The sequence below is a fragment of the Sinocyclocheilus rhinocerous genome, unplaced genomic scaffold (genome assembly GCF_001515625.1).
Source record: "Sinocyclocheilus rhinocerous isolate Xijiao unplaced genomic scaffold, SAMN03320098_v1.1 scaffold780, whole genome shotgun sequence".
Lineage (NCBI taxonomy): Eukaryota > Metazoa > Chordata > Actinopteri > Cypriniformes > Cyprinidae > Sinocyclocheilus > Sinocyclocheilus rhinocerous.
This window is the reverse complement of record NW_015654937.1, coordinates 555,053-575,040: the sequence shown is the minus strand read 5'-3', so window position 1 is coordinate 575,040 and position 19,988 is coordinate 555,053. Positions and strand designations below refer to the sequence as shown.

At 38.3% G+C, this 19,988-nt stretch overlaps 1 protein-coding gene across 1 annotated transcript in view; it reads right to left on the bottom strand.

Moving 5' to 3' along the window:
* Window positions 1-19,988, bottom strand: part of LOC107717843 (CUB and sushi domain-containing protein 1-like) — a 373,583-nt gene that overhangs the window by 182,631 nt on the left and 170,964 nt on the right. Inside the window, 4 exon segments of the mRNA XM_016524723.1 lie at window positions 4,762-4,886; window positions 5,275-5,356; window positions 12,759-12,836; window positions 15,189-15,301. Of these exon segments, the coding sequence (XP_016380209.1) occupies window positions 4,762-4,886; window positions 5,275-5,356; window positions 12,759-12,836; window positions 15,189-15,301 (398 nt within the window).

The following is a 19,988-nucleotide window of genomic DNA, read 5'->3' as shown; positions in this document are numbered from 1 at the left end:
AATGACTAAATCACAAGGCTAAAAGGTCTTTAACTTCCTGTTTTATACCATCACTCCCCTAACATATCACAGGAAGAAGGTAAGGAAGGCATTTAAGGCTTGTGTTTAAAAAGGTTACTTGGCACTGCTGAAACAAAAAGTGTCTGGATCAATCAGTGATTGGCGAGAATTGTGCAAAGAATTTGTCAAACATGGTTACTCCTCTGTCTGCCCGTCCGACACACTACCTTATTTCATTTTGATTAATGTCATCTGGAGGCCTGTGTCCTCTATGCCTTTCAAAGCAGACCCATTCAGGTCTCATCTTAAAGGGATAGTTCACTCAAAAATGAAATGCAAGAAACTGAACAGTATTTATATCGTTGTTTACCTCTGATTCACCGCAATGTCCGAACTGTCCTGAGCGCGTTTGCATCTTCTTCTTCAGCCGGCGCTTGACACGTCTTCTTCTTCTTGCTTTACGGCAGATCGCAGACTTATAAGTGCATTACCGCCACCTATCTCTCAAATGGACCATTGACACTCTATCTAACAGACCGATCGTTTCGTGTCTTTACACATCAATGTATTGTCACGAGCCGCAGGGTTTAATTTGGATTTGTTTGTGTTAAAAATTTTGAGTTTGAGTTAAAAACTTCATTTGTGTTCTACTGAAAAAACAAAGTCACCTACCTGGATGCCCTGGGGGTAAGCAGATAAACATCAAATTTTCATTTTTGGGTGAACTATCCCTTTAAGGGTACATCTAGCATGAGATAAGGTTTCTGGGATGTCCATAATAATAATAATAATAATAATAATAATAATAATAATAATAAATAAAATAAATAAAATAAACAAAATAAAAATAAAAATATAAATCAATCCAGCAATCCAGCAATATCTGCTTTTATTATGACGGCTGAATTGTATCAACCTTGTTGCATTTCTCAGATCTTACGGTGTGTTCAAATTATGTCATAGTTACGAGATTCCAAATATTAACATCTCTACACATATTACCCATAGCTGAAGCTCCCAAATGCACTAGGCCCTTGATGCAGAGGAGCATATATAGCTGAATTAAGCGGTTTGATATATTTTTCTGACATCAACAACATAGCTGCACGTGGATCCATTTTAATGTTATGAGCGTTGCTATAGAAATTAATTATGTCAGAGTCTGAGGATGTGAACAGATCTGGGCTTTATTCATGAAACATGAATAGAATGAGTTGTGTTGCAATTTTATAAACTATTTTTATGTAAAATATTAAAGTACAATATTAAGTACAAAGTTATTAGACAAATTTGATTTAGTATAATAAGAAAATATCAAACACTGGGTTTTGGAATAGAATGAACATGTACATGTTGATGTCATCAGCGTTATGGTGGTATAATGAGAGCTAATGTTTGCAAAAGCTAGCAAAACTTTAATTAAACTTGGATTATTTCCTTTCTAGTGAATAACAGTGCCTAATAAAAGTAAATATCACTCCTCATTAATCTGCCTGATGAAATGAATAGATGTGGATAAAAATTACAAACTAAGAACAAAGGAGAAGTCATTAGCAAGAGTAAAACAAAGAGTTTTACTAAATAAGCCCAGCCTAGACTGTTCAGACTCTGAGCACAGGGGTTGCCAACTGACAGACTCCGGTCCAAATCCGGACCGCAAAGCCTTTTGACATAATGAAATAAATAAATGCCAAACGCTATTTTCTAATAAAATCAAATTTATATCAAGCACATCAAGGTCAGCTCAGAAGAGCCGTTTGGGTCCTACGGCGCCACGGGTTGCTACTACAGTCAGAGATTGTCTTACTACTGGGAAATGAGGGGATCTGTATTACCAAAGTCCCTTTAAGGCAAGTCATTTCACTCGGTGGCCATCTTTGAAACGCCTCAAGTGCAGCTCCTATTTCTCTGAATGGGGAAACATCAAATTCTCCAAAACTGTTCGCCAAGCTTATGATTAAATTTCATATTTGAAATCACCAATGAAATCTGACAACAACTGTCTCAAAAATGTTGTTTCTTTTGTTCAAATAGTGTTAAAAAAATTGCATTATTCAGGCTAGACCAGCCAGTGTGCATGCGCAATCTTAAGCACACGTCTCAGAATGCTGACTGCTTCTATAGCAACCGGGACTTCTAACGGCAGCTGCAGTGATGAGTTGACTTTACCGATTAGCAATTGGCTCTTTTACTCAGAAGGCGGGGCTTCTTTAGATAGAGTGGCCATATTGAGTGTTGCATTTTCCCCCATTCAAAACTATACGAGTGACATATCTTGGGTATTCTATAGTCTTTGGTATCATAGATATGTACAGGTAGATGCCACATTCAACTGCTCCAGACACGTCGACGTGTCCGCCATTTTGGAACGTCAATGTGTCGTCACTCACAATAAAAATCAATGAGTTTCAAGATGCCACAACACTGAGCAGCCTCTGGATGTAAAAAACACCAACATTTAAATTCCTGAAGAAATTGGATAAACTTTCACAGGTAAGAATGTGCTGGTTTGTGTTTTTAATATGTATCAACCCAATATTACAGGTTTTTAAACTACAGTACCTTTTAAATGTGTTAGCTAATGGCTTTGTCTTGTTGTGTTAGTGTAGCAAAATTATCTGCTGAAGTCTATTGCAGATTTAGATATTCATACTTGCGTATAACTAGGGTTGCAGACATAGAGGCAACTTGCTCTTGAGTGTTCACAGACCTGCTTTGACCATTCCAATATGGAGGAGAGTTTATGTATAGCGGCCCATAGAAACAGCGGCTAATAGGGCATCTATATATACATATCTATGTTTGGTATTATTTATTATTGGAGAAAGCGTAGCGGTCAACTTGGATCATGTGTGCATTAATAACCAATCACATTATAGCCTTGACGTCATTGAATTTCAGTCAGAGTTGTGTGACACTCAATCGCCGTTTACGGACACCATAGGAATATATGAGAAGTGCCGTAAGCTGAATCCCACCTGTCGCAAAAAGTCAGTGACTTCTCTTATAACTGCATTCTTTTTGGTGTAAACTCAAAAAATAGTTCAATCCAAAAGTATTGCTTAGTGTAAAACATGTTGAAGATTAGCTGATGGGCTGTCTATTCATTAAATGATGAGCTGTTTCCTCTAAAAAACTGTTTATTCAGCGTTGTGAAGCCTCTCCTCCATTGACATCAGTTTAAAAAAAAAAAAAATGTCCTCTGGTCTCCTTTCCCGCGTACTGCCAAAGTGGAAGCGTTAGCATTAGCGGTTACGCTTTTTTGGCTAAAGGTTGCAGGCTTGCGTTCTAGTGTTGCAGGCTTTACCCTGCAGCCATATCACCCTGCAGCCCAAGACTGGTTGCCCACTGAAGCTAAGCAGGGTTGAGCCTGGTCAGTACCTGGATAGGAGACCTCCTGGGAAGAGTAGGGGTGTAACCCCGGTGTCCTGGCCAAATTGCCCCCCTGGCCCTTGTCAATCATGGCCTCCTAATAATCCCCAACCACTTGATTGGCTCTATGACTTTCTCTCCTCTCCACCTGTAGCTGGTGTGTGATGAGCGCACTGGCGCCGTTGTCCTGTGGCTGATGTCGCATCATCCAAGTGGATGCTGCACACTGGTGGTGGTTGAAGAGAGACCCCCCAACATGATTGTAAAGCGCTTTGGGTGTACAACAATACACAAGCGCTATATAAATGCATCATTCATTCATTCATTCATAGTGGCTTTGCTAATGTTAACTGTTGCTATACGTTCAGACGGAGAGCAGCGTGCAGACAGATTAAACTTTCAGTGAGTGACAAACAATGGCTTTCTCAAAAATTATGAAAGTTGACGGGTCCTTAAAAAGTCTTATATAGTCTTAAATTAAGTTGTATCAAATTTAAGGCCATAAAAAGTCTTAAATGGTAAACAAAAGTTTTAATTATGATTTCAGAAGGACTTACATTTGGGGAGGGTAAGACAAGAATTGCGATACGACTTAATGTGACAATTAAACTTCAAAAGGCCATGATTTTATTGAATAAATAAAGCGCTGCACGTTGCAGAGTCAGCTGCTGTGCTGCTTTGTCTACTGCGGTTACCGTGGTAACCATATATTTCTGCCGTTCCAAAAGTCGCACTTGCTGGCAGAGAATGACTGTGCATTTTCAATAAGCCCGTCTGCTGTTTTTGTTCAGATCAATGTGAAAATCAACCCATGTTTTTATGCAGCAAACATGCAGAGCTGTAAATGTGAACTGCTGGATCGACAAGAAGATAATGCATTATAAAAATGTAAACAATTAAGAAAATAACATATATTTATATGTTATTTAATTAATATAATAATTGATTGATAATAATTGATTAAATTAATATAATAGTTGATACTTTTGACTTTTTCTTAAACAAATTGTTTAAAGGCTGAAATGTGAAGTTTATCATTTTATAAAACTTTTTGTTTTGTGGATTATCTTCTCTGCTAACTAACAATGTAAGAGATTCTATTTCTTATAATGCTGTCTACCTTTTGAAACCGCCTTTTTGCCTATAGAGAGCACACTAAATTTTGTAACAGTGCTACAGTCGTCAAGAAAACTCTAAATGCATAATTGAAATCCAGACATGTTCTTTGATATATTCACGTGTGCCAGTGTTATCTTTGTTAAATCCGTGTGGCACAACCATTCCTACGAATTGTGTAGCCTTACTCCCTACTGCCATGTGGTACACATGTCACTTAACAGGATCTGACAACGTCCCTACAGAAAGTGTCTGAGCCATATTTGCACTTACTCCGACAGATAGGCCTGTGGTCACTCCAGGCCGCCAGGGTCTCAGTCACTCTCTGACAAGTGATGCTCTTTGATCCCTGCAGTACGTAGCTGTCGTCGCAGGAAAACTGGATGCTGGCTCCAACCCTGCCGAAGTTTAAATGACCGTCAGCGATTGACCAGCTACATGAGTCACACCATCAACCCCAGACCCTCTATATGTCTCTTACACATCCTTCTTTTATTAGATGAAAGCAGTTTCTGTCAAACGTCTATAAACCGCTTGTCTCTTCTATTTTCAGATTCCCCCACATCGTATTCCATTAAATGCAGAACATGTAATGGCCCTTGGTTCTTTCTGTAGGGGCATTAGAAACCCACTTAGTAGCAGTGACCAAAGGTCCTGGTGGTAATGGCCTATCGGTATGGGAGTTCAGACGGACGTTTCAAACAGCAGGCCCAGGCCTGATTAAAGCTGTGTCATGCAGTTAAAAATGACAAGCGCAACAGATAAGAGAAGAAAAAGAGGACCTACTGGAAGATGGAGCCAATTCTTTTCCCGTTCTCAGGAATCCCCGGATCTGGACAAATGTCTGCAGCCATCCCACCTTGGCTTACTGCATGAACGTGAGAGCATGCAAGAGAAGACAAAACACACAAAAAAGATGAGGAAACAAAATGAGACATATTTTGTGTGATAGTCGACTGGTCTGTGTTCAAGATAGTGTATCAGAAGGATTTCACCAGATGCACTGCCTCATTACCGAACGCTTATGAATACGAAAACACTCAAACATGTATGTGAGTTGTCTTGGTCAAATTTCACAAAGCTCAAATGAAACAAATAGGAAATTATATTTAAAGCAAATAAAACTTTTTTTTAAGGTCTGTTATCATTATTGCTACAATTAAACACATTAAGCACAATAATTTCATTCTCATTATTGTGTAATGCCTTGAAATTAAGCTGATAAACAATTAAAACAATGAAAACTAAAAAACACCTGGATGCAATGTGCTAATTTATCATTAAATTATATATATATAAACATTCAAAAGTTTGGGATCAGTTAGATTTTTTTAAATTTTTAAATTTTGTATTTTTTTATTAAGATGTCTCTTATGCTCATCAAGGCAGAAAAATTACAGAAAAATACAGAAAAAAGTATTGATATATATTCTAATATGCAATGTAATATCATTCTAATATGATTTAATATGATCTTACTGATCTCAAACTTCTGAACTTTTATACAGTAAATGACAAAAAAGGGTAAAAAATAGAATTTTCCTTTCTAAAAACAAACCCTACCAAAGAACCTATTAAAGAGAAAAGCAATGGAATGTTCCCATTCAGTACAGCCAGAGTGTACAGTGTTCATTAGAATGCCAGTAAAGATTGCACTCACAGGTAGAATATCTATTCCTGTAGAGCTGACAGGGGATTTAGTGGTGGTAAGCTCAAGGCTATTTCCAATAAAAAGCAAATAAAGGTCAAAGCATGTCCCATGTTTCTCCCCTCCCCGCTCTCTTGTTTCTCCTAAGCCACAATGAGTTTGTGTTCACACAGCCTCACTTTCTGACATCCCTCTGAGTTCAATTACTGGCCAAAATCACATTAGGTGAGTTCATGGATGACTTCACAGCAGGTGCAGCATTGACCATCTTTACATCCACATAATTTCCCATGTTTTAAAGGGGCCATATGTTTGACTCTATTTAAAGGGGCCATATGATGTTGCTAAAAAGAAAATTATTTGGTGTATTTGGTGTAATGAAATATGTTTATGCGGTTTAAGGTTCAAAAAACATTATTTTGGGGAAGTCGTGGCCTAATGGTTAGAGAGTCGGACTCGTAACCCAAAGGTTGCGGGTTCGAGTCTCGTACCGGCAGGGATTGAAGGTGGGGGGAGTGAATGTACAGCACTTTCTCCCCCTTCAATACCACGACTGACGTGCCCTTGAGCAAGGCACCGAACCCCCAACTGCTCCCCGGGCGCCGCAGCAAAAAAAATGGCTGCCCACTGCTCCGGGTGTGTGTGCTGTGAGTCAGAACAGCCGGGATTGTAGTCTACTCTCCCAGGATCAGGAAACAGTCCTCCATAAAATGTGCTGCACACATCTGAATATTTGGGTTGAACTGTTCTGGAACAGTGTTGTAAATACAACTTAACCACTGATTTCTAGTCGTTTCCTCTTTTGGAAGGCCAAACAAAGTATTTTCGCTTTCACAACGAAACACAGCGTCACAGACGGCGGGCTAGAGACAGCGGAGGCTGGAGGCCTAGAGTGAGCAGAGGCCGTGGGCTAGAGTGAGCGGAGGCCGGCTTGAGTGAACGGCGGCTGGAGGGCTTGAGAACGGCGTGGCGGGCAGCCTTGCGGCAACCACATGTGACGACCCCGGGCTGGACTCCGCTTCGTCCACGGTGAAAGCCGATCCGGCGATCCACAGCGCGAAGTTTATGTATTTCCTCAGCGACCAGCACGGATCAGCTCCAGGCATGACAAAGCGGATATCGTCCTCTTTTGGAAGGCCAAACAAAGTAGTTTCGCTTTCACAACGAAACACACAGCGCCTTCACAACATGGCGGCGGCGGCAACAACAATACTACAGCGAGAATAAAAGTTACACCTTCTTTCTTTGCGTGAACATTTGGGCGGCGTTATGCAAATCTTCCCACATCGTGATGTAGACATGTTGGGGCATGTTAGAACGAGCCGTTTTAGGTAGGCGTGGTTGACTCTTAACTTTTATAAAGAATATCTCTTTGGATTTGAGACTTTAGTCTTTGCAACTTTACAGATCCTCTTTATGCACCAAGAGCTTGTAAAACTCCAAAGAGAAAGGAAAAATTGAAATCGCATCATATGACCCCTTTAATCTATTTTATGATTATATATTATATTTGTTATTATTATATATTATCTTTTGTATTATTATGTGCCAGCTGCTTTATTTGTATTTCTAAACTGGAATATTGGTTTAATTGGTTATGGAAGTTGGTCTAGCACAGCTGCATGACGTTAACCAGAACAAATGCGTTCAGTAAAATAGACTTTGCTAAATAAAAATATTTCCTTGAATTTCTGATACAACAACAATAAATTAAATATTATTGATGTTAAAAGGGTGGCACACCAAAGCATCATATGAATAGCTATTAATTGGCAACAGAATAGTTTTAATCAAAATGATTTTATGTAAGAACAAATTTAACGCCTTGAATTGCACTTCATGACTGTGCATTCTTTAGGCTAAGTGTAACATTAACAAAACTTAAAACTGTTACTTAATATTAAGTGCTTTAGTAGTTTCCTCAAAGCAACAGTGTTGGTAAAGGCATTTTATAATTAAAAGGTCTGCTTGATTTTAGTCTCAGCATCAGTTGGCAGTTGGCACATCCACAGTTCCTTTAGCAATCATCTGATGCATATTATACACACAAGCTTATTGGCTGGCCGAAAAAAAAAAAATCAATCAATAATAAAATGAGCTTTGTTTGAGACACTAGTAATGAGTAACCTAGATATGCAAGAGCAGAACTGTTTTGTCTGTACAGACAGAAAATCACATTATTATTTATACACACATGTTTGTGCACCATCAGTGACTGATTGACTGACTGACTGACTGACTGATTGATTTAATTAATTAATGAATTTCCTCCTTCAACGGCGCATTGTGCTACATAATTTTTAGATAAACTTGCTGCCTAATAGGACTTAAAAACAACATTTACATTTGGTCACATTCATGTCAGTAGAAAATTATGTCTATATGAGTCTAACTGTCACACTTGCCTGCTGTTAGGAGCGAGGAACGAGGAAACGAGGGATTACACACAGAGGAAACACAGGGTAGCCAGGAGTAACACGTAGCAAAACGACGTTCAGAACTGACAAACACAGACTGCACAGACAGGGGCTAAATACATGGGATAATTGGGAAGACACAGGTGGAATCAAATTAACACGAGGAGATAATCCACAATGGGAGCTTGAGCCAACACACATAGAGAACGAGTAGACCTGACATATCGCACCCCTCCCGGAAGGTGCGTCCTCGCACCGTAGAACAACACAGAGGGGGGGAATGGGTGGGAACTAAGGAGGAGGCTCAGGAGGATGACGGACACCCGGGAGGGGGCCGGCAGACAGAGACCAGGGAGGCAACGAAGGAGGGAGGAGCAAGGGAGGAGACAAGAGGAACTTGGAGCAGGAGGAGTCCAGCTGGACCCAGGCCACAGCCATAATGACGGCCCACGGTGGAGCCGGCGGAGGGAGGAGCCATGCAGGAGGAATGGCCGCCGACTCCAGGGTGCCGACCAACGGCGGCGGAGCAGGTGGTGGAGGAGCCCGAGGCGGAGACGGAGAGCCAACGAGCCAGGGGGATGCCGAGGATCTGGGGGGCCAGGGTGGAGCCGGGGGCTCTGACGACCGAGGCGGAGATCCGGAGATCCGCGGCAGAGCCGGCTCCACTCCACGCTCTCACCGTCCACGGCTTGCTCCCTCGTGGTGGGCGTGGTGGCCGGCTCACGCACCTGCTCGGACAGACTGGGCACTTGATCCGGGGCGATCCTCCGTTCAGTCACTCTGTACTGCGCTGGCTCGTTGATCGCAGCGGGAACTGGCTCTCCGTCCTTGGTGGGCTCGGGCATGTGCTCTGTGCAGTGGGGAGATGGTGGGCTGGGCTCTGGGTCGAGAGTGGGACTGGCGAGATCCCCTTCGGAATAGACGGTTAACGGGGATCCGTTTCTCGCCAGTATCCACTCTACAAAGGCAGCGAAATCCGCTCAAGGGCCATCTTCGGACGACGGCGGGGTTCAGGCTGGCATCATAGAACACGCAGAGCGCGTCGTCCGGGTAGGTGGGGAGATGGGCGATGGCCAGAAACAGCCCTCAAGCGCTCTCTCCCCCTGCTCCAGCAGGAGGAGGAGGTAATCCGGGCGGAAGAAGGGGTCGAGAGAGAGAGAGAGAGAGAGAGAGAGAGAGAGAGAGAGAGAGAGAAGCCCAAGGTTTTCACTTGTGTGAGGAGGCTTTTTGATCACCTGCCACATCCTTCTTTTTGATGTGGTCTTCATATGTCATCTCCCCTGATTGTTGATATCAGTCTCTAGAGTTATTCTGTCTGATCAAAGCGGGTGTCTGGTTTTCTTGGACATTTATTTTCCTCCTATAGTGCCCTGCAATCACCTCAATATGTGTCAAAGACTTTCTCATAACGCACATGTAAACGTTTAATACATAAATGTCAAGTTTACTTCCATTCCAATCAAAGATCTAAGAGCTGTCCTTAAAGGAGCTGTAAGCAGTTTCACTAACTTCTGCCAGATTTAGCTACCAAAGACTAAAAATCACATTCATTTTCTTCACAGAAAAAAAAAAGTACTCATTTTTAGCAATAATACCTTTTAAGACAGACCTATCATAAGCTCAGAGGTTAAGGAATGATACACACTGAAAAAAGTGGTATAGAAACGATCTTCACTCAGCAATTACAAGTACATTTCACAAACAACTACAAAGAAACAGCAGGTAATTAAAACATTCAATTTTGAAGTTAAATTTCAGTATTTTTGGTAACACTTTTTATTAGGGAATACTATTCACTATTAACTAGTTGCTTATTAGCATGCATATTACTAGCACAATTGACTGTTTATTAGTGTTTAGTTATAAAGCTCATATTAATACATGGCCATATTCTAGATCACTTAACGCTACCCCATGCCTAAACATAACTACTACAACAACAACCTTATTATCAATAAGCAGCAAATTAGCATTAGTTTACTGAGAGAAATGTAAATGTGGTGTTCCCTAATCTAAAGTGTTACAATATCTTCTTGTAAAGCATACTCCAATAATCTTTGTTTTATTTACAACTTTAAAAACTCACTTGTTACATTGTAGGGTTAGGACTGAAAAGGGGTGGAAAATTCCCGGTAAACTTCCAGAAAATTTCCAAAATGTTTTGTAAACTTTCGGAAAAATTTGGAAATAAATAGCCAAACTCCTCTTTAAGAAAAACATGCAATAAGATTTTTTGATCCAATAAATGCAGCCTTGATGAGCAGAAGATACTTCTTTAAAAAAAACATTACAAATCTTACTGATCCCAAACTTTTGAACGGCAATACAAGCTATTTGCAAAGCTTTATTGGATACCTAGTTCGTGAACTAAAAATATGCACAGTATTACAGTATATTTGTATTATTTATAACTTGAAATCAAGTTTATACAATTGTGCTTTGGAAAATGGAAAATGCTGAAATCATCAGTTTCAATGGGATTGGCTAATGCTATGGATTTTCCGGGAGGGCACAAAGGTTTTATTTATTTATTTTTTAAGTCTGCCAGTATGCAATGTTGAAACAATAAGCACTTATCACACCAATCACCGACACTTCCCATGACATCATGTTATCATCTTTTTCAGATAAATCCGGCCCTACAAGTGAAAACCATCAAGCTGTGGTGAGTCCATCATGTCAAAGTGGACCAGAGTGTGTATGCTTATAGTCTAAAGTCTGGCTACGTAAGAGTAAGACTAGATGTGCACAAATGCACTTACTGTACACTATAAAAGTTACATTGCATGTTTGTGATGTGAAATTGTGTGGTTTGTTTCAGTAAAATGACAATCTCTTCATCTACTATGAGTGAACTGGGCTGTTTGTCATGAAAACCCTAGGCAACCTCTCTCATGTTGCATGTAATGACTGACTGAGTGTCCATAAACAAGCTATTGTCATCATGCACACACTGTGTAAATTTTACAGAAGCTCAACTGAAGTGGTGTACTTCACGGAGTCAGTCAGCAGCTTTTGTAATGTTAATTGCCACAGAACTTGTTCAACGAAGCGCAGAATGGGCGAAATCATGCATACAGCATAACTTTGCGTGGCTTCCTCCATCCTATTAAGAATATCATCAAGGGCATCTTTATTAAACTCATAATGAAAACAAGCAAGGCCACGATATGACTGAGGAGAATACAGTTGTGTGAAGAGAATGGAACAGTTCAAGATAGTTTATACATTAACAATCTATAGATTATATTTTTTATCAGAGGCACAGTTGTGCTTTTTCCACATATTAGCATTCCATTAGCGAAAAGTATAAAACAGAACTTTTGGATTTTGAAAAGTGTGGTGCCTGCCATACAGTTTTATCAAACCAATATTAAACTACCAGAGTTATGTAAGAAAATTGACAATGACACAGTTTAGGATCATTGTACAAAGACATCTTAAAGTGTAATGCTGGAATTGACCTATCAGGATCAAGTATTTGCAGGAAGCGATGTACTAAAGTCTATGCTAGGACAGGGTGGCATGCTATGTGTGCAACAGTAGAGATTTTGCTATACAATGAGTAATAGAGCAAGAGCAAGACACTTCTCAAACCAGTCAAGATGAGGAAGAACTTATTAGTAAATGGCGTGATGCAAAGTGGCACAACAGAATTTAGCAGAGGTGCCGTCACAGTTGTGTGGATTATACTGCATATTTTATAACAGGCTGGATTTTGGCTCATCTAATCAGAATTTAGAGTTAGAACAATCTGCTGGTTTGTGTACAAGTATCAAGTTATATTAATTGACTAAAAAAGTATATAATAAAAATAAATAAATAAACTGTATTGTGACAAAGACTATGATACAAGACTCATGATATAAAATGCAGCCCAAGTTCATTGAAAATACGTGCTTGTGGCAACAGTTCTTCAACACCGATAAGCTACGTGACCGTGGCCACATTTTTATTATGTTGGTACAGGCACTTATTCCTGCATTTTTATTACATTGCTTCAGGTACGTATTGCTCTCACATGAGCTAAATCACTAACATACTAAAAAGCAGTGAGAACTTTAGGCATTTTACCTATCTTGTCTAGACCTCATGGTCTGCAGTGAAAGCAGCATATTAGGTCATTTCTACTTAGATGAACTAATGTCTTCTCTTGTTTTATGATTGCTTAGGTTTAAGTGGGGGTCTGTTAGAAGTGTACTTACAGACTGCATTTTTGTGACTTGTATCCTTGCTCGGGAGCATTTTCACCCCTCTGGATTTCAGCTCGATGGCCTTCTTCACTGTTGGGAGAGGGTAGAGGTGAAGTGTGTGGAAGTGGAAATCACAATCCATTTATACAGTTAGCAAAACCTGTCGAGTACCCAAGAGTGCCAACACCTCATTGAATACGAGCAATCCTCTATGAATCAGTCTTGCATGGGCCATCAAAATAAGTCCTGATGGGCAGAGGTATTTTCATAATTAGCAGAGGTAGATCTTCAATGATGGGCACACTTTGTTATCCGACACACAACAATCATTCCGGCATGCAATTATTGTACACCCTACCAATATTTGCATCATCTGGAGCCAATTTAGATTTTAAAGCATTTCTGAATTCCGTCCTGTAATTATGTCATGTAGGATGCCAATTATGACCCAGGCAGGAATCATGAAATAAATTCACCTTGCATAATTTTGGTCTCTGTAAGACATCCGCCCCATCAGTGGGCTTTAATACAATTCCAAGGTGTTTTCATTTTAGTAAATATGACACAATAAATGAGAAATCAATGTGGCAAAATAACAATTGTTTGTTGTTAGAAATTATCCTTTTAATTGTATTTCAGGAAAGCGACCTTTACTATTCCCTCAAACCACCACAGAATCAGAAAGCATATTTTCTGTAACTGAACTAAAAATTGTCATTGGTAGGAGATAAATATTAAAATTTTATACCAAACATTTCATAAATCTATTACTTAATCTATTATCTCTAAACTGTATAAACACACACGGTGATTAGTACAGTAGTACTGTGTGTACGCGCATGTCCAGAACTGGTACAGTGCTTCAACCTTGCTAGTCTGGTCAGGCATTATACATTCCAAAAATATTTAGGCCTAAATTTAAGATTTATGCATTTGATTTGCATATAAAATTTCCATCCATTTGGATTGCATAGTGTTAACACAAACAAATTACATTTAAAATTTTAACTTAATGTGATCATATTTATCAGTCATACAGTACATAAATGAAACGAGTAAGAAACATGTAAGATGTATGTTACAGTATTAATAAACAGAATGTGTTTTAAGTTCATAATAATCAGGTTTACATAATTGTCATCAATAAAACCAACTTGTTTCAATCACATACATTTTTAATAATCGAATGTTGCTTGTTCCACAGCTAGTCATATTTTAACTATGTTCATACTTTTAAACTGAATACATTTCATTATTTTCACAATGAACAGATTTATGCATATTCTACGCATTCTGAATAAATGCATTTTAAAAAATATGATTATTTCAATAAAATCAAATAGATACAATACAATTGCGGTAATACTAAAATAAGCCATGCCAAGCATAGGATTTGCATTCTTCTGAGGATTTACATTGATCCAAACTGATGTACAATTGTATATGCAAATCAAATACAATAATCTTAAAAGCCATAAATATTTTAAAGTATATTCACATTTAACATGTAAAAGTCAACATTGTATTAAACTTAAGCAAATTCAGATGATACACATTTTGTCATTTAATATGGATTAAACTGATCACAAATTAAATTATAACCCCAGGTGTGATTTTTGTTTAATCCTCATGTTTGTAAAAAAAAAAGAGAGAGAGAGAGAGACTTTTTACTGTCACCTCAGGAAAAGGTGCTCATGTTCATCTCTAGCTATTTCTAAGTGGTTAAACTGTTAAACTGATCACAAATTAAATTATAACCCCAGGTGTGATTTTTGTTTAATCCTCATGTTTGTAAAAAAAAAGAGAGAGAGAGAGAGACTTTTTACTGTCACCTCAGGAAAAGGTGCTCATGTTCATCTCTAGCTATTTCTAAGTGGTTAAACTGACGGTGTTACAACCGTTCCCATTCTCACCTATTCATGCACCAAGACTGTGGCCATTTTCAATCCATTCTAAGCATGCACATAATTTGTAGTCTACACAAATTGCAATACTTCAACTGTGCATATATTTTTGTCATATAAAAGAAAGTGCATTTATAGCCAGTGCTCTAAAATGTAACAAATTTAACAAATCCCCTGAGATTCACGACATCCCTCGCTTATTATGCAAATAGAAAACACGATCATAAACGCATATCATGAAAATGATTTAAAGCGCCTCATCTAGCATTATTCACGTTAGAACCATGAATTCCCTCACTACTGTTGTGACTGATTTCCCAATTTAAAAAGGGGTTGGGGGTGGGGGGTGGAGGGGTTCAGTGCGATGCTCTAATCATCATTCCAGCAATGTGTCTGCACACTTAGAGAAGCCAAGATGTCATTTTTAGCTACAGCAGGACACGCCAAGGGATGTGTTGTCTTTCACTGCCAACTGTCCCACATCTGCCAATGATGAGCCCTCCTCTCCTCCAGTGTCCTACACACACTGACCGCTTACCTTGATACTGGGCACTAAAGCCTTTCCTCCGATGGTTGCTGTCAGATGTGAAGTGAAGCCGCAGCCAATTCTTGCTACTGATGACAGGGGATGGCAAATTCATTCCAGTCAGCCTTAAAAGAAACAAGATATTCATTTCATAGAACAAAAAGGCAATTAAAATCAACTGTACAATCTGAGTTTCATTACAAAATTGCATGGAATAAATAAAAACAGTTTTGCACAGATAAGGGTTACCAAAAAAAAAAAAAAAACTTAATTTGAACATAGAATTAGTTTCACATAAACAATTCAAATGTAATTATTTAAACATTCCCTATTCTCATTGTAACCTTCCCAAAATATCCTTTATATCGTATTGGAGTACTAATTAACAACATTTTTGGGAAACACAACAATTCCAATTTATTTAATTTACATAGGAGATTTAATAAAATAAAATAAAATAATAATAATAATTATTATTATTTTTGTTTTTGTAAAGTCATACTCCATTTACATTACTTCTGAACTTCTGATTGTGGGAATTTAATATCAAAGTTTGATATTTTTGTTACTTATATACTTATACTTATATTCTTTTTAGCATGCCAAATGATTTTTATCCATATTCCTCATTCTATTATTCCAGATAATCATGCCAGAGATGAACAGAATAGTTAATTAAATGTACTATGCAGACTTGAGTGAATTTGCATCTCTTAATTATGCTTCTTGTCAGCTGAACTGCATTTCCATTTCAATATTTCAATTCCCTGCAGTGTGCCGCTATACTTCTTTTATGAGACGTGGACACCCAAGGGCTTTTCTGCTTCTTTCTAAAAAGCATCTTGACATATGGATGATCAACATCTCACTTTAGTACACATGGAGAAGTCACTGGTAAAATAAAATCTAGATCTATTAATACTGACTCTGTTGTATTGCCTTGCTTTCCTCAACACAAGCTTTTATGTCATTAGGATTTCTTGTGTTTTTGACCTGCTGCTGTTTCCATAAGTTTTTTTTTTTTTCATATTCCAGGGTGCCTATTAAAACTTCACCTTCACCTTGTAAAACGCAAGGTGTGTAAACTTTATGTTCCTTATTGTGTGTGTTCATTTTAAGGAATTATCATGCAAGGGTTAGTTTGAAGCCATGACAGTAATGAAACACCAGTGTGATGCATTACTAGGGCACAGCTACAGTCCTGGAGCGATATTTCTTCATCTTTTATCTTTGTTTTTCTGATTATTTTGTCCTTTTGATTGGCAAACATTCAAACAAAATGACTGCAGAGGATATTTATCTGAAATATTAAATCCGAAATTCGAAAGGAAGGAAAAATGGTCACAAATCAAAGACAAAACTAAATCCAATCAAAGCTACAGTTTTGACAATAATCATTCATATCCTTAACAAGCATTAATGATGACAGCTACAGCACATTCATTAGTGTATAATTTAATATTCCATCCCAAATCAGAGCTTCATCTCCTTGATGAGGAGACTGTTTTGTTTTTGGCACTGAGATCTGAGAGGAGTCTGAGATATTCTCTGTGTAGCATGAATGTGAGTGAATCTCATGAAACCTCTCAAGAACATGTCCAGGTCACATTTCTTGAAGAAAACAAAGCTTATTTTCAGCTTAATTTGTATGCAACATATAATTTTGATTTCCTTTTGTTGATTCAGGGGTGATTCTGTGAGATGCACCTTTATTTATTTACATATTTACTGATTTACTCGCCAAAGCTCAATTCATTTTGTGGGGGAAATAAAATCAACAAAATGAGCGGATTACAAACAAGAGGCAGGCCTATGTTCCAAACATAGGGTTGGTGGTGCTGAATGCAATAAGTGAAGTAAAGCCTGTCTGGCACAAAACTGCAGTGACTTGCACTTGACGCAGGCTGCTGCGTGAAGCCCTCATTTCTTTTCAAGAAAGTGGAGTTCAACAGTGCATGAAAACCAGGTTGAGCTGAAGAGGCAAAGGAGTAAGAAAGCAAAATGAGTGTGCTTTACAAGAGGCAGGGCTTTTCAAAAGTGCAGTTAGGAGCTTAACACCTGGCCAGCGGACATGGAAGTCAAACTCCTTCCGCAGGCAAAACAGTCAAACAACATCAGGAATATGTTAGGGTAATATGGAAAGCAACAAGACAACAAAAGTATAGTTAGCAGATGAAATATCAGTTCTAGCTTACCTCCAACAGTGTGAGGAGAAGTGTGATATTATCTGGTTCCTGGATGAACTTGTCAGTGAACTGAACTCCCAAATCCTCCTCCTGCTTTTGCTGATTCTCCTCTGAAAGAGAAAATGAGATGCAGAGAAACTTATTCTTTGGCATGTTTACTTTTCTTTGATTACTTTAACACAAAATAAAAAGGGGAGGAAAAAAAAAAAAAAAAAAAAAAAAACACAGACAGAATAAGACTGCTTGTAGATGCCTGTGCAGATGAAACTAAAGCTGAAACACTGGGAGGACAACAGCTAAATGTGTTAAATATAATTATTTTAAAAAGATAAATAAATAAGATGAATTTTCAAACAATAATGGACATGAATCAACTTTGACATTATTAACAGTGCTTTAATTAAATTTGACAGAGTAAAGATGTCAAAATAAAGAAACAGCTTCTGACTGTGCAAGTTTGATCCCAAAGAATCTTCAGAAGCATTAGGAGGTGGACTTTACACATTTACGGACACATTCAGACCCTTGACACAGTTTCTACTCGAGCGTTCATGTCATTTGTTGGGTTGAACAACATTTTACAATGTGCAGTGTTCGGGTTTCTATGTGCAAGTTTGTATATGGTTCAACTATATCATATACATAAGTTGAAAAGTTCATGACATTATAGGTAATAGGTCTCAAATTTCTTTAAAGCAACAGTGCATAGATGGTTTTCTAAAGAATTAGAGAATGAAAAAGTTATTTACATGTAAACTGCAATAATATGCTGTAACATCATTTTTGTTTGGCGGTTGTAACTGTATAATTTGCAAAACTGCCAAAGAAAAGGAAAAAAACAGCATCAACAACAACAATAATAATATGATATTTTATTAGTCTATTATATTTTACATATTACGATACAAATTATATATGAAGTACATTTAGTAGTAGTAGTAGTAATAGTATTGTTGTTGTTGTTGTTGTTGTTGATGTATTTAGACTTGATGAAATGTGATAAATTATGATGCTGGGTTTAGGGAAGTCATACATAAATACTGTGTTGAGCAGCTGAAGAGATCTAAGGTCTTCAAAGAGAATGGCCTTTATTTTATTCACAAGTTGTAGCCAAATGTATTGCCAAGCTCTGGCAACAGAGTCAGAGAGGTCAAGAGAGCAGTTTGATTTTTATCGATTTTGATTTTATTGTTAAATCAGTTTTGAATAATTAAAAAAAAACTTTTCATACTTAAGTACAATAAACATCACATACTTTAAAACTTTTACTCAAGTAATATTCTTAACGGTGACTTTAACTTCTACCAAAATCATTTTCTGGTGAGATATCTGTACTTTTACTCAAGTGTGGCTTTCAAATACTTCATACATCACTGCAGATACTGTATTATCCAAATTGTTTTGATTTTTAAAATACAAATTTGCTTATTTTCCATCAAGCTGTTTTTTTTTTTTGGCAAATAAAAATTACATTTGATTTTCACATTGGTCCGAACAAAATTGGCAGACAGGGCATGTAAAATGTATATCCACTCTCAGAAAGTAGGTGGCACTTATGGAACAGCAAAAAACAGAGCTGTTTTCCCAGTGATCGCTATGAGGGACGGAATGAGGGTCTGAAGCTATGAGGGTCTGAAGTTCAAGCACAGTAAATTGGCCAGCTGCACAGTGTCTCATTCCCTATACCTCTGAGAACCGAGGTTACATGCATAACCAGAGACATTCCCTTTCGATTGCAGTTCACTCTAAATTGTGTCAGCAGCTAACACTATGGCGAACAGTGACCACAACACCGCATTACTGGTGTAAGATCTGAACTAGCCTCTGTGGGCAGCATATACCAAAAAATACACATATAATATGGTACTATAGAACAGTACGAACCAGGGAGGTTGCACAAGCACTTTACAACTGGCGTTGGGAAGATGAGATTAGAATGGCCAGTGCTGATTAGGCATGGGTCGATTACCGGTTTCAAGGTATACCGCGATTTGAAAATTTCACGGTTTCAAACCACTAATATTTTCCATTATACCGTTCCTGTGGTATGTGCTGTTTTTCATGTCTCCTCAAAGACTGAAAGCGTAGGAATCCCTCAGGTTGAGTGCAGTGTAGAGTAACACGACCCTCTTCGTCCTGTTGGTGCGAGCGAGCGGTCAGTCACGTGTGTGTAGGATGGCCAAACTTAAAGGGTTAGTTCACTCAAAAATGAAAATTTGGCTGTTTTACTCACCCCCGAGGCATCCTAGGTGTATATGACTTTCTTCTTTCAGACGAATCCAGTCGGAGTTATATAAAAAATTGTCCTGACTATTCCAAGCTCTATCACTGCAGTGTGTTGCAGTGCTTCAGTCCAAAATAAGTTAAATAAAAAGTGTCCATCCATAAAAAAAAGTGTCTCACACGGCTCCAGGGGGTGAACAAAGTCCTCCTGTAGCGAATCCATGCGTTTTTGTAAGAAAAATAACCATATTTAAAACGTAATAATTAGGGATGCACCGATACCACTTTTTCCAGTACTCGCCCGATACCGATACTTTTATTTTTGGTACTTGCTGATACCGACATTTTTATTGCATTTGTAAATTTTTTAAATATTGGGTACAGAAACCAAAAGAGTATGTAT